The sequence below is a fragment of the Leptodactylus fuscus genome, chromosome 5 (assembly GCF_031893055.1).
Source record: "Leptodactylus fuscus isolate aLepFus1 chromosome 5, aLepFus1.hap2, whole genome shotgun sequence".
Classification (NCBI taxonomy): Eukaryota; Metazoa; Chordata; class Amphibia; order Anura; family Leptodactylidae; genus Leptodactylus; species Leptodactylus fuscus.
Window position 1 is genome coordinate 210,751,886 of NC_134269.1, and position 24,693 is coordinate 210,776,578.

General features: G+C 43.2%; 1 protein-coding gene and 2 pseudogenes across 1 annotated transcript; all 3 read right to left on the minus strand.

The window, feature by feature from the left end:
• Nucleotides 1-2,938: 2,938 nt before the first annotated feature.
• On the minus strand, nt 2,939-4,567 carry LOC142205112 (E3 ubiquitin/ISG15 ligase TRIM25-like). The gene has a single exon (XM_075276471.1). It carries the CDS (start codon nt 4,547-4,549, stop codon nt 2,939-2,941), a length of 1,611 nt encoding a protein of 536 aa, XP_075132572.1. The 5' UTR covers nt 4,550-4,567.
• A 7,644-nt stretch (nt 4,568-12,211) lies between these two features.
• On the minus strand, nt 12,212-13,784 carry LOC142205113 (E3 ubiquitin/ISG15 ligase TRIM25-like; annotated as a pseudogene).
• An 8,900-nt stretch (nt 13,785-22,684) lies between these two features.
• LOC142204602 (tripartite motif-containing protein 14-like) lies at nt 22,685-24,255 on the minus strand (annotated as a pseudogene).
• Between the last annotated feature and the right edge of the window lie 438 nt (nt 24,256-24,693).

The window sequence follows — 24,693 nt, forward strand, 5'->3', positions numbered from 1 at the left end:
GACATCATGCAGACAGCGTTGGGTAACAGGTGAGATGCTCTGTCGGGTACGGCCATTGGTTTATGGGACAAAATCATAACAACAGGTTCCCTTTACATATCAAACATATGAATGAAGTACTCAAAAACATAAAAAGGAATGAAACAAATTTATTGTTTTCTTTATATTATTTATGTGAATAGAAAAATTAATTAAAAACCTGAAATAAAAAAATGAATCCAGTTCAGTCCATCCTTATTATAAGTATTCTATAGCTGACATTACTCTCTTACTAGTAATTTTAGAAGGCTGTATGTGATACAGGTCACAGGATTGTTCACCATATTGTGGGTATCAATACCTGCAGCGATCAGGATTTCCAGAATTTTTATGTATTTTGGTGAAAAGTGAATCACAGCTGTTTTTAGAGATTTTATATTTATATTTTATATTGTCCTTTGTCCACTTGAAGAAGAAACTTGTATGGTTTCGAAAAGCGTTGTGTGAAAGGCTACTAATAAACGAATGTAACAAGAATACGGCTGGTAAGCGCGGATCTATTTGTCCATTGTTAACTTCTATAGAAGGTTTTCTTTGGATTGGTCTTTACTATTGCATTGTAATATACGTGGATACACGGATAGGATCTGCTTGCTATCAATTGCTGAATATTTGTTTGAGTGCTGTGATCAATTTCACAGCAATTTAAGGTGATTATAACTAGTGCACTTTTCTGTGAGAATCATCACAAGGATAATGCGCAAGGTGCCGCGCGGTGTTCTTTTCTATTTTTTTTTTATATTCATATAGGCATGTTCATTATATCATTATTTAGCACTATTTAAAAGCATCTACCACCTCCCCCCCCAAGTCTATTGAGCTGTCAATAATAGAGGTGGGCGAACATCTTCGTTCCGAGCCAGTTTAACAGAACCAAACAAATGGAGATCCATCCATCTACTACATCAACGCCAACTAAAATGGCCGTCACAACATGTATTGTGGTAAATTATTATACTCTGTGGTCTGTTCAGAATGCGGAGTATAATAGGTGGAGACCCAGGGGAGGTAAAAAAAACCAAACATTTATACTCTCCTTCTGTTATCTCATTTTGGTTCTTTGCGGAGTCCAGTACTCAGTTAGTGACATCATTCACTTGGGTGCCATGATGGGGTCACCACTGAGGCCACCATACTCCTTAAACTTTTTCACATTTTATCACCTTACAACCACAAACATATAAATGTAGTTTATTGAGATTTTATGTGATAGACCAACACAAAGTAGCAGATAATTGGGAAGTGGAATGAAAATGATACATGGTTATCAAAATCTCAATCAAATAAAAATATGAAAAGTGTGTCGTGCAAAAGTCTTCAGCCCCTGTACTCTGATAACCCTAAATAAAATCCAGTGCGCACAATTGTTTTCAGAAGTCACTTAATGAGCTGTGTGTAATGTAGTCTCAGTATAAATACACCACTTCTGCGAAGACCTCAGTGTTTTGTTACAAACGCTAGTGAATAAACAGCATCATGAAGACCAAGGAACTCACCAGACAGGTTAGAGATAAAGTTGTGGAGAAGTTTAAAGGGATTCTACCACTAAAACACTTTTTTTTCTAGTTATCACGTCGGAATAGCCTTTAAAAAGGCTATTCGTCTCTTACCTGTGGAAGTGCTCTCCGTCGCGCCGTTCGTTCAAAATACCGGTTTGTACCGGTATGCTAATGAGTTCTCTCGCAGCGATGGGGGCATCCCCATCGCAGGAGCAGCGATGGGGGCGTCCCCATTGCAGCTCGAAAACTCACCGCAGCGCCGCCTCTCCGGTCTTCGGTGTCCTCCCCTTGCCTCTTCAGCGTCTGTCGGACGCCTGCGCAGTATGCTCTCTGTTCGGCGAAGATTGTCGAACGTACTGCGCATGCGCGAAAGTTCGGTGCCCGCACTATGGCTGGGATCGCAATTTCGCGCATGCGCAGTACGTTCGGCAATCTTCGTCGAACAGAGCGTACTGCGCAGGCGTCCGACAGTACGCTGAAGAAGCAAGGGGAGGACACCGAAGACCAGAGAGGCGGCGCTGCGGTCAGTTTTCGAGCTGCAATGGGGACGCCCCCATCGCTGCTCCTGCGATGGGGACGCCCCCATCGCTGCGAGAGAACTCATTAGCATACCGGTACAAACCGGTATTTTGAACGAACGGCGCGGCGGAGAGCACTTCCACAGGTAAGAGACGAATAGCCTTTTTAAAGGCTATTCCGACGTGGTAACTAGAAAAAAAAGTGTTTTAGTGGTAGAATCCCTTTAAAGAAGGGTTAGGTTATAAAAACATATCCTAGCCTTTGAGTATCCCAAGGATTCTGTGACCCATGGCAAGGGCAGCATAATCCTGTGAGGGCTTTTCGTCAGTAGAGACAGGGAAGCTGGTCAGAGTTGATGGGAAGATGGATGAGCTAAATACAGGGCAATCCTGGACGAAAACCTGCAAAAGATTTGAGACTGGAGAAGATTCACCTTCCGGCAACACAATGACCCTAAACCTACAGCCAGAGCTACAGTGGAATAGTTTAGATCAAAGAATATTCATGTGTTAGAATGGCCCAGTCACAGTCCAGACCGAAATCCCATTGAGCATCTGTGGCAAGACAAGAAAATTGCTGTTCACAAACACTCCATCCAATCTAGATGTGCAAAGCTGGTAGAGACAGAGCCCAAAAGAAGACTGAAGACTTTTGTACATCACACTTATCAGATTTTTATTTGATTAAAATTTTAATATCCATATATCATTTTGCTTCAACTTCACAATCATCTGACACTTTCTGTTGCTATCACTGAAAATCTCAAAATACATTTAAGTTTGTAGTTGTAAGGTGACAAACTGTGAAAAAGTTTCAAGGGGTGTGAATATTCTTGCAAGACACTGTGTAAGAGGTGAGTACTATCAATTGTGGCTGGATTTCTATGATGGATAGTTCCAGTTCCTGCCTCCCCCTAATATCTTTATAGAACATTCTACTACACATAAAGCAGCATGAAGGGGCTCGGTGAAGGTGGCAGTGAAGGTGTGTAAGTGACTGATGGGGTCACACAGCTCATAGAAGGACAACTGCCCGGCCTCGTAATCCAGACAGATCCTGAATCTATTAGTGGAGATCTTGTCAGGTATCCGGATCTCTTTATTGTCATGTATCACTGAACACTGATTATTATTATATCTGCACATAATCCAGGACTTGTAATTATATCCAATCAATGACTGCTGCCCCCTCTTGTCTACACTGGGATAACACATCCCAGCCATCCACAAACTACACTCCCCTGATCTCCTGCCCTCCACATCCCAGTAATGTCGTCCTGAGGCAAATCCCCTCCTGCTTATCACCTGATTGTACTGGAATCTCTCGGCTGTTTTTGGACGATTCTGCTTCTCTTGTGTCCAAGTTACAATTTTCAGGTCGTCTGATATATGGAGATTATTACCAGCCGTGTTTACATCCAGTAATATGTCTGCAGGACCCTCCACATAGATCCCGCTCCTTATACCTGATATTATGTCACATAATGTGTGTAATGTGTCTGAGATCACAGCCACATCCCGATCATCTCCATCATGGCGCTGTCTATCATGTCCCCCTGTGTCCTCATCACCTCCCCCCTCCTCAGGATCACACAAGTCACCTGTGTCTGGTTCCTGTAAGACAGTCAGTGGATCAGTCATGTTACACAGCTCCTCAATGTGCCGCATCTTCATGGACAGCTCGGCCTTCTTTATCTCCAGCTTCTGGATCAGAGCAGACAGTGACAATGACCGCTGCTCCTCCTGCCTGGAGATCTCACTCAGGACCTTCCTCTCCAGGTCGTCCAGACGTCTCCTGATGTCTATAAACATGGCAATGACTCTCTCGGCTTCTCCAGATGCTTTCTCTTGAGCTTTTCTCCTGCGCTCCTCCAGACTCTGGACTCTTTCCTCAGTCTCCTCTCTCTTTGTGATTAGTTTCTGGTGAATATTTCTCAGTTTCTTCTTCTTTTTCTTTGAGGTCTCATCCGGCATTTCCATCTGATGTCTCTGATGTTCTCCTGCTGAACAATAGACACAGATACAAGCAGCGTCCTCAGTACAGTAATATTCCAGGACCTTCTTATGGACAGAACATTTCCTCTTCTCCAGGTCAGTGCTGGAATCACATAAGACGTGTTCTGGTGACTTACTGTGGCCTCTCAGATGTTTATCACACAGAGAAGCTTCGCAGTGTAGACAGGACTTCACAGCAGGTACAGGAGAGTCCACACAGTAAGTGCAGAAGATCCCGGTTTCTGTCTGTGTTGGTTGAGTAGACAATAAATTCTCCATTATATTACGTAGAGCTAAATTCCTCATCAGTACAGGCCGCACCTGAAACTCTTCTCTACATTCAGGACAGGAATAAACTCCAGACTGGTCCTGTGTATCCAGAACACGATCAATACAGACCCGGCAGAAGTTGTGTCCACATCTCAGCATTACAGGATCGGTGTAAGTGCTCAGACAGATGGAGCAGTCCAGCTCGGCTCTCAGGGCAGAGGACGCCATGGCTGACAGAAGAAGGAAGAGAGAGACAAAATTGCAATTCACTCAGTCACCAGAGGGCGGGTTTAAGTCTTTATAAGTCTGGCTGAACTTTATACTGTACTAGCTGGTACCCGCGACTTCGTCTGCGGTGATTGTAGAAGTGTGTATATACAGGCATGGATAAGGTTTTCGTACTGTGTATAAGGTATGGGATATGAAATGTAAGTTTGTATCTTGTTTTTGCTGTAATTCAGAGAATACGTGAGACTTTTGTGTTGGATGTAATTTGTATTTGAGCTGCTATATATACGGTGTTGTGAGAAACTTTACATAGTGACTTTGGGTCAGAGGTATTTGAAGTTAACCCGTTCCCGCCGATGGCATTTTTTGATTTTCGTTTTTGACTCCCCTCCTTCTAAACCCCATAACTTTTTTATTTCTCCACTCCCAGAGCCATATGAGGTCTTAATTTTTCCTGCGACAAATTTTTCTTCATGATGCCGCCATTATTTATTCTATATAATGTACTGGGAAGCAGGGAAAAAAATTCAGAATGGGGTGGATTTCAAGAAAAAATGCATTTCTGCGACTTTCTTACGGGCTTTGGTTTTACGACGTTCACTGTGCAACCAAAATGACATGTCCCCTGTATTTTGTGTTTCGTTACGATTCCGGGGATACCAAATTTATATGGTTTTTATTTACATTTTGACCCCATAAAAAAAAAGCCAAAACTGTGTTAAAAAATTATTTTTTGAAAAGTCGCCATATTCCGACAGCCATAACTTTTTTATACGTGCGTGTACGGGGATGTATAGGGCGTCTTTTTTTGCGGGGGCGGGTGTACTTTGTAGTTCTAGCATTTTCGGGTAATGTTATTGCTTTGATCACTTTTTATTCAAATTTTTATCAGAATCAAAACAGTGAAAAAATGGCAGTTTGGCACTTTTGACCATTTTTCCCGCTACGGCGTTTACCGAACAGGAAAAATATTTGTATAGCTTTGTAGAGCGGGCGATTTCGGATGTGGGGATACCTAACATGTATGTGTTTCACAGTTTTTAACTACTTTTATATGTGTTCTAGGTAAAGGGGGGTGATTTGAATTTTTAATCTTTTTTTTTTTTTTATATTTTTTTTTACTTTTTTTAAACTTTTTTTTTTTGCATTTATTAGACCGCCTAGGGGTATTGACATGGGTGGGCGGTGTCGCGGATTGTCAGAGGGGTGCGGGTCGGCAAATATGGCTGCTCCGGAGCGTTAAAGAGAGCCTCCTGGAGTATCGTTAAGGGGAGGGGCAAAGTGGCAAAGTACCGTATTTTTCGGACTATAAGACGCACTTTTTTTCCCCCAAATTTGGGGGGAAAAGAAGGGTGCGTCTTATAGTCTGAATGTGGCGCCTGGCACCCGCTGTACTAGAGAGGCGGAAGCCGGAAAGGGATAGACGCCGGCACAGGTGCCGGGGCCTGAGACATCGCTGCGCTCCTCTGCCCTGCATGAAGCCAGCAGCAGCAGGGGCGATGCTATTCCGCTCCTCCGTCCCCCCGCCGCTGGCTTCAGGCAGGACAGTGGAGCGCAGCGATGTCTCAGGCCCCGGCACCTGTGCCAGCGTCTATCCCTCCCCGGCATCCGCCTCTCTAGTACAGCGGATGCCGGGTCAGTATCGGTGGCCCCTTCTCCCCCGGGGCTGGTCCCCACCGGCCCCGTACCTGTAGAGTTGTAGGCCGGCTCCTGCGCGGCGTTATCGCAGGAGCCGACCTGTTCGGGTGACAGCCGGGAGCCTAATGAGGCTCCCAGGCCTGTCACTGCCGTATTAGTATTGCGGCTGGTCTCTATGACCAGCTGTAATACTAATAGACAGAATGTCCCATAGACGGCAATACAGTTGTATTGCCGTCTATGGGACTTGCAATCAAGTGACCGCAGGTTCAAGCTCCCGGGGGGGAATAAAATAGTAAAAAAAAAAAAAAAAAAAAGCTTTAAAAATATAAATAAAAGTTCTAAATCACCTCCTGTCCCTAGAAAAAAAAAAATTAAATAAATATATATATATATATATATATATATATATATATATATATATATATATATATATCATAAACCACCGGGTTTTTTTTCAATACAAGGTGATCTAAGCAATAGATATTCCCCAAAATGGTATAACTAAAAAGTACGGCTGGCCCCACAAAAAAAACACTCTATGCATCCCTGTACAGCTGCAGGGTCACCTGTCAATGTGGCCTTGCAGCTGTTGCAAAACTACAACTCCCATATATTAAATATTTTACCATTTTTTGCTTCAAAATCTTTTTCCCTATTTTCCTATAGTCCAGTGCGTCTTATAGTCCGAAAAATACGGTATATGTATATGTGATTGTGTGGGGTTAGGGGCGAGGCTGTAGAGGGCAATATGAATTTTGTGGCTTGCTATGGTCCAAAGTGTGTGAGATTGCAGAGATGGTGGTGTGAGTTTGGGTTTTGTGGGGGTCCTGGCACAAACGTATGTGTGCTATTGTGACGAAAAGTAGCCTATTGCGCAATCGGGTGTATTAACTATGTTTGTGGAAAATTTCAGCCAAATTGGTCGAGCGGTTTTTCCGTGATTGAAGAACAAACATCCAAACACACAAACTCACAAACCCACAAACTTTCACATTTATAATATTAATAGAATATATTTTAAGCAAATCCACTGCTGAAGTTTCTTGCAGGCTCCCTTGTGGACATACACTAAGCTGCCCTGCTTCTATTCAAGTGAATGAAGTTCCAGACGGCATAACCTCTCACCATGCAGATGCTGTATATAATACTGTATACTTTCTCCTGACTTCTCCCACTATCTAATGGTGTCCTGGTACTGACCATGACCTGTTTCTGACCAATGCACCTGTGCTATTAGACATGACATTGGCTTGCATTCACACTCTGCTTTTCCCTTACTCCTTGGTGCTCTACTCCATAGGCCCTGACCTGCCTGGTGAGCTATCACCAACACCAGGGCCACTTTAACCATAGGGTCATAGGTGCACTTGCAGCAGGCCCTGTGGTAACGGTGGCCCCCTTTGAACAGTGGGACAGTCCTGCATTTTCTGTCCTGTAATCCAGAGCAGCGGGTCCGGGCTGCCCCAAATCATCTGCGAGTTGCAGACAGTGATGACGTAGAGGCAACTAAGGGGTAGGGAGGATCTGAAACTGTGATGGCAACCTGGAAGGGGTCATTATGAAGGGCATTATACTGTGTGAGAACCACTAAGGGCTGTTATACTATATGGGGGCCATCAAGTGGGCATTATAATTTTTGCAGATCAGGTATTTCTAGGTGGTGGTGATGGGGGGGGGGTTACTTATGAAACCTTTGCAACCTTTGCATAGGGCCTATCAGTGTGTTAAAATGGCCCTGACCAACATCAGTGTCACTACGAAAAGTAATGACCTGGTAGTCCAGATCCCTGTACAGGTGTTAAAGGTAGGACTTCCCTTAGAAATAGTCCTAAACCAAAGCAGTTTGGGGACACAATGGGTCCACCACCTGCTGTCTGTTACGTAAATCTACAGGAGCTTTTATGAAATCCCATTCTCATTCCATAGGCTTTGAGATTGACTTGCACGTACCCCTTCTCCCTTTACAGATAAAACAGATTCCGCTCTTCTGGGAAGACTTTCCAAAAGAATAAAGAGAAGTGTATGGAAATTTTTGCCTCTTCACTAACTAGAGCCTTTGTGAGGTCAGATATTAATATTGGACATTGCGAGGGCCCAGCTTGCCATACCCATTCTACTTCACCCCTTGGATGTTGAATGGGGTCGAGGCTTAGGACTTTTTTGTGGCTACTCAAGTTCCTTCATGCCAAACTCCTTCAGCCATGTCTTTATGGATCTTGCTTTGTGCACTGGACCACAATCATGCTCAAACAGAATGAAGTCTCAGAAAAGGAAGTCTCACGGAACTTTCCTGCACCCCATAATGGACAACAAAACAAATGCCAGTTGGATGCCAATTTGCTGAATTCATCTGAGGCAAACTCCAAAAATGTAAGGTTTGGTAGAAACCTAAATTTTTGGGGAAATTCATAATGAACCCGACTCATTATCAAACCAGTTCGTCCAACACTAGTGCTGCTGATAATGGTGATGACTGTGCAAAGTGATCTCTGATGACACTTTCACTTTGCAGCAAGAGGTTGGTGCTGTGTATATTCAGTGAAGAAAAATGTGGCTGAACCCGTTTTTGAGTGAGCGTCTTGTAACACTACCTTTGTTTTGTTGCAAATATTTGAGGCCGTCTACATTAGACCATCCCCTTCCAAGGCATACGTTCAATCAGGTGCTGGAAGGTTTCTTGGGGAATGGCAGCCCATTCTTCATGGAGTTCTGCACTGAGGAGAGGTATCGATGTAGGTCGGTGAGGCCTGGCACGAAGTTGTAACCACTCCGCCACAGGCCGTGCAGTATGAAGAGGTGCTCGATTGTGTTGAAAGATGTAATCGCCATCCCCGAATTGCTCTTCATCAGTGGGAAGCAAGAAGGTGTTTAAAACATCAATGTAGGCCTGTGCTTTGATAGTGCCACGCAAAACAACAAGGGGTGCAAGCCCCCTCCATGAAAAACATGACCACACCACGCCTCCGAATTTTACTGTTGGCACTACACACGCTGGCAGATGACGTTCACCGGGCATTCGCCATACCCACACCCTGCCATCAGATTGCCATATTGTGTAGCGTGATTCGTCATTCCACACGTTTTTCCACTGTTCAGTCGTCCAATGTTTACGCTCCTTACACCGAGCGAGGCGTCATTTGGCATTGACCTACGTGATGTGTGGCACCCAATCACCTGACCACGTTCGAAGTCCGTGAGTTCCACGGAGCACCCCATTCTGCTCTCTCACGACGTCTCATGTCTACTGAGGTCGCTGATATGGAGTACCTGGCAGTAGGTGGCAGCACAATGCACCTAATATGAAAAACGTATGTTTTTGGGGGTGTCTGGATACATTTGATCACATAGTGTATGTTATACCATTTACACACAGGGGAACCAAAAATCAAATCTTATAGGGTTAAACATTTGTGACTGTATACATATGTATTCACTTGTATTAGTAGCTCATGATCATATGACTGGCCTCATCGTATGACCTATTTCTTGGTGTTATCATCCTAAAGCTGGGTTCACATCTGCGTTTGACAAACCCATTCATCCGCAGGTTTACGTTTAGAGCATTTCCATCTGGTTTCCGCTCTTTTGGGTGGAGAAAAAAGTTGGATTTGGAGGATTTTTTTCCTCTGTTCAAGAAATAAGGATACGAGACGGGCATCATCCAATTGGTTTATTTTAACAAATCTATGAAAAATGATCAATGGTCTATGAAAAGCGGATTACAAACAGATAGTAAACAGTTTGTGTTTGTTTGCATTTTTTTTCTCTGCGCATGCTCAGAATAAAGAATGAAATTTTTTTTTTTTGTCAAAAACGGACACAAACTGGCTTAAACAGTCTGTTTTTTTTCCACGGACACCCATTGACTAATCCGTCTAAAAAAATGCATTCGGGTATCTGCTGTGTAACCGTTTGGGATCAAACTTTTTTTTTATATGGTTTGCAAGTGAACGCATACCAGGTGCAAGTGTGAACCTAGTGTTACTGTTCTCTCTACCTTACCTTGCACCTTTTATAAGAAGATTTATAAACCAAATAAAAATGTAATGATCAAATAAAGAAAAGTGACAACAGCACAATCTGGAGCAAAGTTTGCCATATTCCCATAAACCACCCACTCAGGCCCTGGAACTAATTCATAGGGTTAAAAATATAAAATATATTTCCACACCACCTATCCTTGTTGATATCATGTTCCTCTAACCAATTTTCCCGTAGTTCATTAACCTTATCCACACCTGACTTGACCTGAAGATTGCCAGCTGGTCTATATAGTGGCAACAGATGTGCCACATCCCTCTGACGCTAGGTTCTCACCTGATTTGGCTTTCCGCTCGGGAGGTCCGCTTGGGGACTACCCCCACAGTGTTAGGAGCTAGAGATGAGCTAGTAGTATTCGATCGAGTAGGTATTTGATCAAATACTAGGGTATTCAAAATATTTGTACTCGATCAAATACTACTAGCTATTCGCAGTAAATATTCGATTCAGAATCAGCGTTGATTGGCCGAATGCTACAGTGTATAGCATTTGGCAAATCAACGCTGGTTCTGCAGCAGGCTTGTCCTTGCTAGTCGGGAGAGCAGGCAGCTTGCTGTTACGAGGGAGCTTACTTTTTCTCATAGGAATGAATTGACCAGCGTTGATTGGCCAGTGTACAGCATTTGGCCAATCAACGCTGGTCTTGCCGGAGGCTCGTCTGTGAGGAGGCGGAGTCTAAGATTGGACCACAGCAGTCTCCATTGTGGTCCATTCTTAGACTCCGCCTCCTCACAGATGAGACTCCGGCAGAACCAGCGTTGATTGGCCGAATGCTGTACACTGGCCAATCAACGCTGGTCAATTCATTCCTATGAGAAAAAGTAAGCTCCCTTGTAACAGCAAGCTGCCAGCTCTCCTGACTAGCAAGGATGGGCCTGCTGCAGAACCAGCGTTGATTTGCCGCAGGCTCGTCTTTGCTAGTCGGGAGAACTGGCAGCTTGCGGTTACGAGGGAGCTGACTTTTTATCAGCGCAACTGCAAGCGCTGTGCAGTTAAAGCGCACAGACCCCATAGACTATAATGGGGTCCGTGTGCTTTAACTGCACAGCGTTCCTCCTAAACATTCTCCTCCTGCTACTCGTGAACTTGGTGACTCTCCTTTAGTCGAATAGTGGTTTCCCCTGAAACGAGCATTTTTCCCATAGACTATAATGGGATTCGATATTCGATTGAGTAGTTGAATATTGAGGCTCTACTCGAAACGAATATCGAATCTTGAATATTTCACTGTTCACTGTATATTTCCCCTCAAGGCGCACAACTCGGCAGAGGGTACATGTCCTTTAAGAGATGCATCCTCTGCCAGCTCCAGGGTTATGAAGACTGGCATTAATAACTCGAAAAAACGCATAGTTATTTTTGGTGCAGTTTAAAATGCACTGTGTAAATAAAGCTGCAGCATCCCATACTACTCAGCCACAACATGTCAAAATTCATCTTCAACCATTTTTACCCCCTTGCTGCAACCTGACTTTTTTCCCCTTCATGTAACATGACCATCAGCCCTCCAAAGATCCCCTCACACAGAGCACATGTACAAGGGCAAAGATAAAAATTCCTGCCCCTCTGATCTCACCCTCCGAGCTGGTCAGATCCACAAACAAAAGTTAACCCCTTCCCTGCTGTGTTGTAGCACTGTATTGTATTTGCGGCCGGGACTTAAAGGAAACATGCGTGCGCCCCAAATGTCTGCTATAAGCATGGCCGGCTGCAATAGCAATATATATGACATTGTTTTTTCACTGTACCTGTGGGGCAGTGAAATGGTGGAGTGCCGCGGCACCCTGGTTAAGAATCTGTTCTACATAACTACATCCACTTTGATTTTTTGAAAAACTTTTCTTTAGTGTGTTTGCTCTGAGGCCGCCATGTAGGGCTGTACAGTGTAAGGAGAACTGTAATAGGAAATATACATCAGTTTCCACTAAAGCAGAGACATATAGGAGGGAAGTACTATCAATTGTGGATGGATTTCTTAGGTTACGATGGTTTCTCCCAGTTACTGCCTCCCCCTAATATCTGTATAGAAGCTTCCTCTACACATAAAGCAACATGAAGGGGCTCGGTGAAGGTGGCAGTGAAGGTGTGTAAGTGTCTGATGGGGTCACACAGCTCATAGAAGGACAACTGCCCGGCCTCGTAATCCAGACAGATCCTCAATCTATTACAGGAGATCTTGTCAGGTAACCAGATCTCTTTACTGTCATGTCTCACTGAATACTAATTATTATATCTATACAAACCCCAGGACTTGTTATTAAAACCAATATAAGACTGACAACCCCTCCTCCTGTCCATACTGGGATAACACATCCCCACTATCCACCACCCTGACCTACTGCCCTCCACATCCCAGTAATGTCGCCCTGAGGTAAATCCCCTCCTGCTTATCACCTGATAACCCTGGAATCTCTTGTCTGTTTCTGGACGATTCTGCTTCTCTCATGTCCATGTCGCATTTTTCAGGTCGTCTGATATATGGACACTATTAGCAGCCGTGTTTATATCCAGTAATATGTCTGCAGGACCCTCCACATAGATCCCACTCCTTATACCTGATATTATGTCACATAATGTGTGTAATGTGTCTGAGATCTCAGCCACATCCCGATCATCTACATCATGGCGCTGTCTATCATGTCCCCCTGTGTCCTCATCACCTCCCCCCTCCTCAGGATCACACAAGTCACCTGTGTCTGGTTCCTGTAAGACAGTCAGTGGAACAGTCATGTTACACAGCTCCTCAATGTGCCGCATCTTCATGGACAGCTCGGCCTTCTTTATTTCCAGCTTCTGGATCACATCAGACATTGACAGTAACTTTTCCTTCTCCTGCCTAGAGATCTCACTCAGGACCTTCTTCTCCAGGTCGTCCAGTCGTCTCCTGATGTCTAGAAACAGGGCAGTGACTCTCTTGGCTTCTCCAGATGCTTTTTCTTGAACTTTTCTAGTGCTCCCCATCAGACTCTGGACTCTTTTCTCAGTCTCCTCTCTTTTTGTGATCAGGTTTTGGAGAAGATTTCTCAGTTTCTTCTTCTTCTTCTCAGAGGCCTCATCCAGCATCTCCACCTGATGTCCTAGATGTTCTCCTGCTGAACAATAGACACAGACACAAGCAGTGTCCTCACTACAGTAATATTCCAGGACCTTCTTCTGGACAGAATATTTCCTCTTCTCCAGGTTAGTGCTGGGATCACATAAGATGTGTTCTGGTGACTTGCTGTGAACTTTTAGATGTTTTTCACACAAAGCAGTTTTACAGAGTAGACAGGACTTCACAGCAGGTCCAGGAGAGTCCACACAGTAAGTGCAGGAGATCCCAGTCGACAATAAATTTTCTATTATATTACGTAGAGCTAAGTTCCTTATCAGTACAGGCCGCTCCTGAAATTCTTCTCTAGATTCAGGACAGTAATAAACTCCAGACTGGTCCTGTGTATCCAGAACACGATCAATACAGACCCGGCAGAAGTTGTGTCCACATCTCAGGATCTGTATAAGTGCTCAGACAGATGGAGCAGTCCAGCTCGTCTTTCAGGTCAGAGGACTTCATGGCTGACAGAAGAAGGAAGAGAGAAACAAAACTAGTGTACAATCAATCGCCAGAGGGTGGGTTTAACTCTTTGTAAGCAGAATATATATTTTATAAAAATCCATTGCTGACGTTTCCTGGCGGCTCCCTTATGGACACACTCTAAGACTATGGTGACATGTTGAGGTCTACTTTGGGATGATTTCATCGGTGAAATCCTGCATCAGATCCAGATCAGATCTGTGGGAAAATCAAAATCTGTTTTTCACACTAGGTTTTAATCCTGTAACTGAATTTCAACATCTGCAAAGGTTGGGAAATGTGCCTAACCCATAACAAGAAATTGACAGGATCCAAAACCTTGATGCACTTTACAGTGTGGGTTAACCTAATGCAAACTCTTAACAAGTGGCCCCTGGCCTTAAAGATCTTTCATTAGAACTTTGTCATTGAAGGGATTGTTCAGGTTCTGAATTTAGTTGATACTGATGTTCCCCCTCCTCCACCAAACCTTGTAGTCAGCACTATGTAGTCAGGCAGGTAATATTCTCCTGGAATTTACTAAACCCATCCATCAGGCTGGTCACCCCACAGAACACATTTCCACTCCACCCAACATGGCAACATGGAACAAATGTTTTAAAGTTAAAAAAATTACTCCCTTGTGCAAAAATAGTAAAATTTTAATAAATACTGCAGAAAAATGGCATTACCATAATCCAAATAACCTACAGACTACAATGAACATGTCATATATATACTCCATGATGAACCCTGTCATAATAGGAGTATATATCAGTGTATATTCAGCTTTAGGAGTATATATCAGTGTATATTCAGCTTTAGGAGTATATATCAGTGTATATTCAGCTTTAGGAGTGTATATCTGTGTATATTCTGCTTTAGGAGTATATATCTGTGTGTATTCTGCTTTAGGAGTGTATATCTGTGTATATTCTGCTTTAGGAGTGTATATCTGTGTATATTCTGCTTTTGGAGTATATATCAGTGTATATTCTGCTTTAGGAGTATATATCTGTGTATATTCAGCTTTAAGAGTATATATCTGTGTATATTCAGCTTTAGGCGTGTATATCTGTGTATATTGTGCTTTAGTATATAGTGCTTAGTGTGTTACTGTAGGGGGAGGAGTTAGGAATAGATGTCACTTCCTGTCTCCTCCATCTTCATCCTCTTTCTCATCACAAGACCTGGATGAAGCATGTCTGTTGTATCAGGGAGTATAAGACTGGGGTCTATCACCTCATACAGCGCTGGTGTCACCACATTACACAGCACTACTAGTGTAGTATCACCAACTATACTGTATATACTGCAGTATTACCACAAGATGTCTGCAGTAACAGAGTCCTCTCATGTATTTACCACATACTGCAGGCATGGCTGATGTATCATATATACTGCAGTATTACCTCAAGATTTATGCAGTTACAGAGTCCCCTCATGGATTTACCACACACTGGAGGCATGGCTGATATATATACTGCAGTATTACCTCAGGATATATACAGTTACAGAGTCCCCTCATGTATTTACCACACACTGCAGACATGGCTGATATCTCCTAAATACTACTATATAATACAGACTGTTCATGAGTTCTGGGGACTGAGGGTCTCTCTATGGTGGAGCTGGGATGTCACATGTAATGGAGACCCTGTGGTGAGAGAGGGACAGCCTGGTACAGTGTGGTGAGGGTAATGGAGGCCGCACTGATACTCCCTATATATGTCTCCAGCTCTGCTAATACTGATCATGCTGGGGATAAGTTAAAGTTAATAATTTTATGTAATTTCTCAGGGCTGTATACAGGTCATACTGTATATACTGGCTATACTGTATACAGGTCATACTGTATATACTGGCTATACCGTACACAGGTTATTTTTAATTGGTGGGGGTTCTTGGAGTTGGTTGAAATTGTGAACGGTGGGGAAACATGGTGCTTAGTTTCTCCTAGGATTATTTATCTTGGTCTGGCTGGTCTTGGGGCTCCTGCTGGGGGGTGTCCCGGGGAGGGGTTATTATATATGGAAAACTGCCATTCTGGGTGTTATGGCGCCCCTGAGCCTGTGCTTGCGGCTGGGGTTAATTTGGTGTGATGGAACAGATTGGCGGCCAGACGGCTCCAAGGATCTCCCCTCAGAAGGAAGGGGTTTGTATCCGGAAAAGTTAAGAGCTTGTGTTATTAATCCTTTATTTGGCATTTAATGATCTATTTATGACCTCCGTATTAGGGCCCAAGACAATGGATATCAGACAAATACTGCACTGAATTATTGTATTTCTTAGTCTTCATGTAGCCGGTGTCTTAAGAGCATTTACAGTCTGTATCCAGATAAGTATATGGATCATCATTATCTTATGTTACATCATATAATGCAGCCGGTCCCATTACTATGTCATACACTATATGATGGGATATTTCTCAGTGGGGTCCTATAACAGTATAATTTTGTGCCCACTGACAGCTGCTAAGTATTTCCTTATTACCTACATGACTCTGGATTATTCTGGAGCTGATAAATAGATATTGACCATACTGTAGGTTACCACCTGTGGCAGTAGGTTGTGATGTACAAGGATATAGTCTAGTCTGCTGTGAGGATGGCATACATACGAGTAAAACGAATAATTCCGAAGCTTTGGGTGTAGGATGTATCACAGAGTTGCGTGATGTGTAGCAATTAATAGACTTTGTCTAGTTTGTTATAGGCCAAATAAGATTTTCCTATGGAAGAGTCAATGACAGGGTTCATGGTGAGATTAAAATCCCTGCAGAGATTGAGATGTTCCTGAATGAAGTACTGCAGTCTGAAAAACTAGAAAGGAGGTTTGGTCTGTGTTTGGAGCATAGATTTTAGCAATGGTATATACAGAATTCTGAATTTCACATTTTAGGAATAGGAACGTCGCATTGGGGTCTTCGTAAGAAAATATGATCTTAAGAGGTAAATTTGTATTTTTTCCGGGTTACTGCTATGGGCCCAGGAAGAGTAATAGAGGGAATATGAGTGATATGAAAATGTTTTTCCTGTGAGTATAGTATCTCCGTTTACGTTCTATGGGACGTGCAAAAAACTTGGGATCATTTTTCAGGGATGTTCAATCGCTTGACATTGAAGGCGATGATTTTGAGGTCGGACATTAGTGTGTGTGTGTGTGGGGGGGAAGTAGTCGGAATGATCAAATCAAACAAGCTTTATTGGCACATCCGAATAGATATTTGGCATTGCCAAAGCTAGTAAAGTGTGGGGGGGGGAGAGTTGGAGTCGGGGGGGGGGGGGGGGAGGTGGGTATGGGGGGGGTGATTTGGGGTATAACAGTCCACGGGGTCTCATCTTCCTCTTAGTTGGTGACTGCTGTATGGGGGGGGTGATTTGGAGTATAACAGTCCGTGGAGTCTCATCTTCCTCTTGTTTGGTGACAGCTGGACACATATTGGACAGCGATCTCCACAGTGGTCTCCTCTTCTCCCAGTAAGATGTAGAGTTTCCTCTTCTCGTCTGCAGATATGAAGTCTGGGATGTGGGCAGAGAGTCTTTGGTAGTAGACGGCCCTCACAGCTGAGTATTTGGTGCAGTGTAGCAGGAAGTGGGTCTCGTCTTCTAGGGCCCCCTGGTCACAGTTCTGGCACAGTCTGTTCTCCCGTGGCTTGTACGTCTGCCTGTGTGGCCCCATCTCCATCTCCAGGTTGTGGGCGCTCAGTCTGTACCGACTCAGGGTCTGTCTGTGTTTGAGGTGGCGGATTCTCTTCAGGTAGGTGGCCATGGTGTAGTCTCTTTGCAGTGACTGGTACACAGTGAGTTTCTTGGAGTTATTTATTGCGCTTCTCCATTCCTCGGAATGTCTGGGGTAATTATCTCTCACGTAGTGAGCAGGGGTCGTGAAGATAGTGAGGTTGGGAATGTGAGGGCCACAGGTAAAGAAAACTCAGACAGGCCATGTTGTATATTTTACAATATTAATGTTTTTAAGGGGGTGGCTTCAAAATACACAACAATTCTGGCATTGTTTTGTTTATAAATGGGAGGATAACTTTATTCCATGGGTCAGTATGATTGAAGATAAAAGTATATTTTTTTTTTTTGTTTTTCTATTTTCACAAAATAAACACTTTCAAAGTTCCCTAACACTTTCTAGATATTCATGCAAAGAGCTGAGGGCTTGTTTTTTACATGACCTCTTTTAAATTTCATTGGTGCCATTCTCGGTTACAAAATAATTTTTTAATTCATTGTTTGAGATGTGGAATGAAAGAAGTCACCAAGTTTGCTTTTTTTCTATGCTTTTTGTTTTTTTCATGATATTCATACTCCTATACATGGTGGGGCAGATTTATCAAGACTGGTGTTTTCAGCTAGTGATTATGTCTCTTTCTACTATTGATTTTTTAGGATATTCAGAGCTGATCAAACCTGACAATAGGGCAAGATATCTATTTCAGCTGAAAATAAACCAGCATTGATTCCCATTCGAATTGGGATGAGGAGGTAGTAGATTTGAGGAGTTTCCAGAGCTAAGTTTGAGGTGGAAAATGCTTAAGAATTAGCACCAGAAAAAAATCTTTGTGTGAATATAGCCTAAATTACTCCCTAGTCAGCTACCGTATATACTTAAGTAAAAAGCCAACCCGAATATAAGCCGAGGCCCCTAATTTTACCACAAAAATCTGGGAAAACTTATTGACTCGAGTATAAGCCTAGGGAGGAAATGCAGCAGCTACTGGAAAATTTCAAAAATTAAAATGGTCGGAGTTTTTGGGTGCAGTAGTTACTGGGGAAGGGGAGGGGGTGTTTTGGTTGTCTGTCTGCCCCTTCCCTGAGCTTGAGGACTGGGTTTTTTTCTTCCCCCACTTGGAATTCAGTCTGGCTGAATATAGGGTATCTGCAGTGCTCCTATTAACCCCTTTCCGACGGAACAGGAGCACTGCACATACCCTATATTCAGTAGACCGGGCATTTTCAGACACAGGATACCTAATGTATATAATGTGTTTCACAGTAATTTCTACTTTTATATGTTTTCTAGGGAAAGGAGGGATTTAGAACTTTTATTTTTTTTAAAGCTTCTTTTTTTCCACTATTTTATGGGAGATTCTATATATTAATATTGCGGCTGGTCATAGACCCCCCCCCAAAAAAAAAAAAAAAAAAAAAAAAAAAAATTTTTTTTTTTTTTTTTTTTCTGACTCGAGTATAAGCCGAAGGGGGCTTTTTGAGCACAAAAATTGTGCTGAAAAATTCGGCTTATGCTCGAGTATATATGGTAATTTTGCAAGACGTTCCCTAAAACAAAACCTAAATTTTAATAAAATCTACTACAACCAGAGAACAGTGCCCTTCGAGAGGAAACCCGCAGTATCCCTAAAATATTCTGTACAAAGTGATCTCTACAAAACAGGAAGTTACGGATTATTATTAAGTCTAATGGCCACAGAAAAAAGCAAGATTTTAGAATCCTTTCTAAACGTCACAAATTTTATTTTATTTTATTTTTAAAAATAATCTTTTAATGAAACATTCTCTTTACAATAGGAGGGTGGTGCTGTGTATATTCAGTGATGAAAAATGTGCCTGAACCAGTTTATGAGTGAACATCATGTAACATTACATGTCCCTTGCGGCAGATATTTGAGACCTTGTACGTGAGACATCCCCTTCCAAACATAGACATCAAGTAGATGAAAATATCCATATCTGCATTAGTTTGACGTCATATCTTGTTGTTGTCATCGTAACTCTGAGCCCCAACAAGGTAATGGTTTGAAGGGGTGTCCCATCTTAGGTAACTGTCAAAGTCATTGACGTAACCGTGATTTTTTATTAAGATATGACTCATTATGGGATTGAAGTTAGGTTTTATAATATTCTGGGCAATAATATGGGCACTATTACCTATTAAGGTGGACATAATTATGGTTTGGGGTTTGCCATTATTGTTTTTGGACAGAAAAGAGACATTTTGGTCTGGGCTCGGCAAACATATAATGCGCAGCTGATTCTAACATGTAAACTTGTGTCAGAATCAAGTGCTGCAAAACAGAATCCCACTAAGTTCAATGGGTTCCGTCTTACGCGTGCTACACATTGAAATCAATGGGAGGCTTTTTAACCCATTGATTTCAATGTGTTACGCGCGTTAAACAGAACCCATTGAAGTCAATGGGATTCTGTTTTGAAGCTCTGATTCTGACACGAGTTTACGTGTCAGAATCAACACCGCGTTACATCGTGTGCATGGGCCCTTAGGGTGGATAAAAGTGGGAATTTTATCTATGGTGAGCACTAAGAGTAGCACTATTAGGTTGCTTTCACACTGAACCACGGAAAAAGGATCCCAATTGAAAGCAATGGGAGGCTTTTTTTCCCCCCGCGCGGATTCTGAATCCAGAATCCGCACCAAAATGCTCTGTGAATGTACCCTTATTGTGTAATGCTAATATGTTCAGGGCAGCGCCGCACCTCCCATGAGGCGACCTGAAGCAACCGCTTCAGGCGGCGCTATGTCAGGGCCCCGGGGAGGGTGGCATTTTTGCTTACCTAAGCCAGTCCAGGGCAAGCTGTCCTGGACTGGCTTAGCACTGAGCGGTGGTTTGGGGAGGCCACTGGAGCAGCGTGCCTGCTCTCTGCCTGCGAACGGTGCTAAGCCCCGCCCCATTAGCTTTACCACGCACCCTTTGCTCCGCCCCCTCCGTCCCACCCCCTCCTCCCAGGGGGGGGGGGCAGCTTTCTGTAGTTCGCCTCAGGCGGCGAAAGCGGTAGGTTCACCCCTGGTTCAAGGGCACTGTCAGTATGGGGATACTTTTTGGTGTGAATGTAGTTATGGCTATATTGTTGTATAATATTTAGGACCACAAATACTTACGAATCCTGAAGTTGCTGAAAGAGGGACTATTAAAGAGGACCTTTCGCCATCTCCACAATCTCTTTGTGTTCTTCAATAAGTGCTGATTCCGACACAGTTAGAATTTTTTCTCTAGCCCCCACCATTCCTGAGCCATCATTTCTGTTAGTTTCAGCACCCAATATTCTATTTTGGCTCAGGTGGACAATGCCTCTAATGTCTTCTCCAGCACAAAGAGGGTACCCCCTCCCTTCGTGAAACACTTATATGACAAGATGGGTGCTGACCACAACATCTAAGTGGTTAGAAGGGTTTATCAGTTACAACTGGTACCCCATGGTGATTGTGTAGGGGCAGCTCCGGTGCCTGAGCTTCATCTTGCTTATGATGTACATGTATGTCAAATGTTGGGAAGGGGGAAACTAAAGTATGAGCAACCCCCCCTTAATTTTTGGTTCAGGTGTCTCAGCCATACCCATTCCAAATACAATATAAATGTAGGCACACATCCAAACAATGGTGGATCCACCATGTAGAAGTAAACCAAATGGGAATGTTTGTCAGCAATAGAATGGTCTGTCAGACCTTCAGGAAATACTATTTCATAAAGCTGTAAAGAAGCCCAAGATCATTCTGCAAAATGCCAAGTGCCAGCTAAAGTGGAGTAAAGCACGTCGTCACTGGACTCCGGAGCAATGGAAAATTGTTCTTTACAGTGATGTGTTTGGCAACCTGATGGATGAATCAGATTTCTTTAATAAGATATATTATATACTTTCTTATTCACCTGTACGATTCATTCATGAAAAGTACTTTTATAAATTAGAGGTCCCCCTTAAGATGGAGTGTTGTGTAATTTGTTAATACAGTATTCTGTCCCGGGTTCAGAAGATGGTACAGATGCCACTGTGATCCGCTCTTAGTATCACCATATTGAAGTCCAAATTAGTATAGTTTTTCAATGATCATTCATGGAATCAAGCACACCGCACACAGCTTTAATGAATTCTGTGTTTAATAAGGGAAATAGTAGGGGTTAAATACATTGTATAGATAAGAAGAGGTGACTAAACATGTCTATAGACAAGGAGAAGGCACGACTGGTATAACCTGATTTGAACTAATATGAAACAATACAAAACATAATTTTTAATAATCATATACCCTTAAAACATGTCATGTTAATTACAAGTATCACCACACCTCCGTTATTTAGGAACATATGTAATTCTGTAAGATAATAACATATCATGTAAAATACATGCAGAGATATGATCACAGGTGCAATAGCAGGAATAATTGAGTTTGTGAAAAACCATATGTTAGTAATACCACATTAATAACCTTACCAAAAAAGCATGTGCCCTGACGGGTGTTTCGCACCATAACCTGCATACTATTTTATGGTACAGTATTAAATGCCTTGACCATCAGCTGTCCAAAGCTCCCTTCACACACAGAACACATGTACAAGGGTAAAGATAAAAATGCCTGCCCCTCTAATATGGCCCTCAGAGCGGGCCGGAATCACGTACAGAAGTTATCCCCTTCCCTGCGATCACATCAGGAAAGGAATGACTTACCTACTGTATTCAGAAACTCAGTGATAATGGCATCTGTACTCCTCTGTGTCTGGAGTCCTCAGATATGGTCCCCAATGTGAGTCTGGAGGTAAGTGTTACGGGAGGTTCTTGAGGACTTCAGAAGCAGTGGATTATGAGTGCAGATAACACTATGATCCTGAGCAGCCGAAGTACATCTGATTAAAGCAGACGTGCATGCTCCAAAATGGCAATAGAGATGGGATTGTTTTTCACTGTATCTGTGGGTCAGTGGACTGGTGGAGTGCTGCGGCACCCCGTTTGGGAATCTGCTTTACATAAATGCATCCACTTTTATTTTTTGCAACACTTTTCTTTAGTGTGTTTGCTCTGAGGCCGCCATGTAGGACTGTACAGTGTAAGGAGAACCGTAATAGGGAATATTCATCAGTTTCCACCAAAGAAGAGACATATAGGAGGGAAGTACTATCAATTGTGGATGGATTTCTTAGGTTATGGTGGTATCTCCCAGTTACTGCCTCCCCCTAAAATTTTTATACAACCTCCCCGTACACCTAGTGTAGCATGAAGGGGCTCGGTGAAGGTGGCAGTGAAGGTGTGTAAGTGTCTGATGGGGTCACACAGCTCATAGAAGGACAACTGCCCGGCCTCATAATCCAGACAGATCCTCAATCTATTACAGGAGATCTTGTGAGGTACCCGGATCACTTTACTGTCATGTATCACTGAATGCTCAGTATGATGTCTATACAAACTCCAGGACTTCTTATTATATCCAATATATGACTGCTCCCCCCTCCTGTCTATACTGGGATAACACACCCCCACCATCCACCACCCTAATGTACTGCCCTTCACATCCCAGTAATGTCGCCCTGAGGTAAATCTCCTCCTGCTTATGACTTGACGATAATCCTGGAATCTCTCGGCTGTTTCTGGACGATTCTGCTTCTCTTCTGTCCTGGTTGTAGTTTTCAGGTCGTCTGATATACGGACATAATTATTAGCCGTGTTTACATCCAGTAATATGTCTGCAGGGACCACCACATAGATCCCATTACTTATATCTGTTATTGTGTGACATAACGTGTGAAATGTTTCTGAGATCACAGCCACATCCAGATCATCTACATCATGGTGCTGTCTATAATGTCCCCCTGTGTCCTCATCACCTCCCCCCTCCTCAGGATCACACAAGTCACCTGTGTCTGGATCCTGTAAGACAGTCAGTGGATCAGTCATGTTACACAGCTCCTCAATGTGCCGTATCTTCATGGACAGCTCGGCCAGAGCAAACAGTGACAATGACCGCTGCTCCTCCTGCCTGGAGATCTCACTCAGGACCTTCTTCTCCAGGTCGTCCAGTCATATCCTGATGTCTGTAAACAGGGCAGTGACTCTCTCGGCTTCTCCAGATGCTTTCTCTTGAGCTTTTCTCCTGCTCTCCTCCAGACTCTGGACTCTTTCCTCAGTCTCCTCTCTCTTTGTGATCAGTTTCTGGAGAACATTTCTCAGTTTCTCCTTCTTCTTCTCCGAGGCCTCATCCAGCATCTCCACCCGATGTCCTCGATGTTCTCCAGCCAAACTACAGGACACACAGATACATGTGGCATCATAATTACAATAGTACTTTAAAAGTTCCTTATGGACAGAACATTTCCTCTTCTCCAGGTCAGTGCCGGGATCACATAAGACGTGTTCTGGTGACTTGCTGTGGACTCTCAGATGTTTATCACACAGAGAAGCTTCACAGAGTAGACAGGACTTCACAGCAGGTACAGGAGAGTCCATACAGTAAGTGCAGAAGATCCCGGTTTGTGTCTGTGTTGGATGAGAAGACAATAAGTTCTCCATTATGTTACGTAGAGCTGTTCCTCATCAGTACAGGCCGCTCAGGAAACTCTTCTCTACATTCAGGACAGGAATAAACTCCAGACTGGTCCTTTGTATCCAGAACACGATCAATACAGAGCTGGCAGAAGTTGTGGCCACATCTCAGGATTGGTATAAGTGATCAGACAGATGGAGCAGTTCAGTGAAGCTCTCAGGTCAGCTGATGCCATGACTGACAGAAGAATTCAGAGAATATTGTAATTTGCAGTGGGTTAGCCATGGTAATTCTGCTGGCGGATAACCTGGAGCAAACTTTTAATGTGTGGCCCTGGAGCATTTTCTTCAGCAATCTGTCATTAAAGGCGTTGGCCAGGACCTGAAGATAATTGTACTCAGACAAGATAGGCTATTAGTATCAGGTCAATTGAGTTCTGACACCTGGACTATGTTCTGATCATCAGTTTCAGCTGCCAGAAGCTATACAATAGGAATGCAACTGAAAGCAGTCCTGCTTCTACTAATATGAATTCAATTCCAGGAGCCAGCGCTACATTGTACGGACCGGATGCTCTACAAAGTCTACAGTACCTGTGGTTGACCCAGTTTGTACTCTGGTTTTGTCCCTGCCTGCTGCCACTATCTAATGATCTCCTGGTACTGACGTTGAC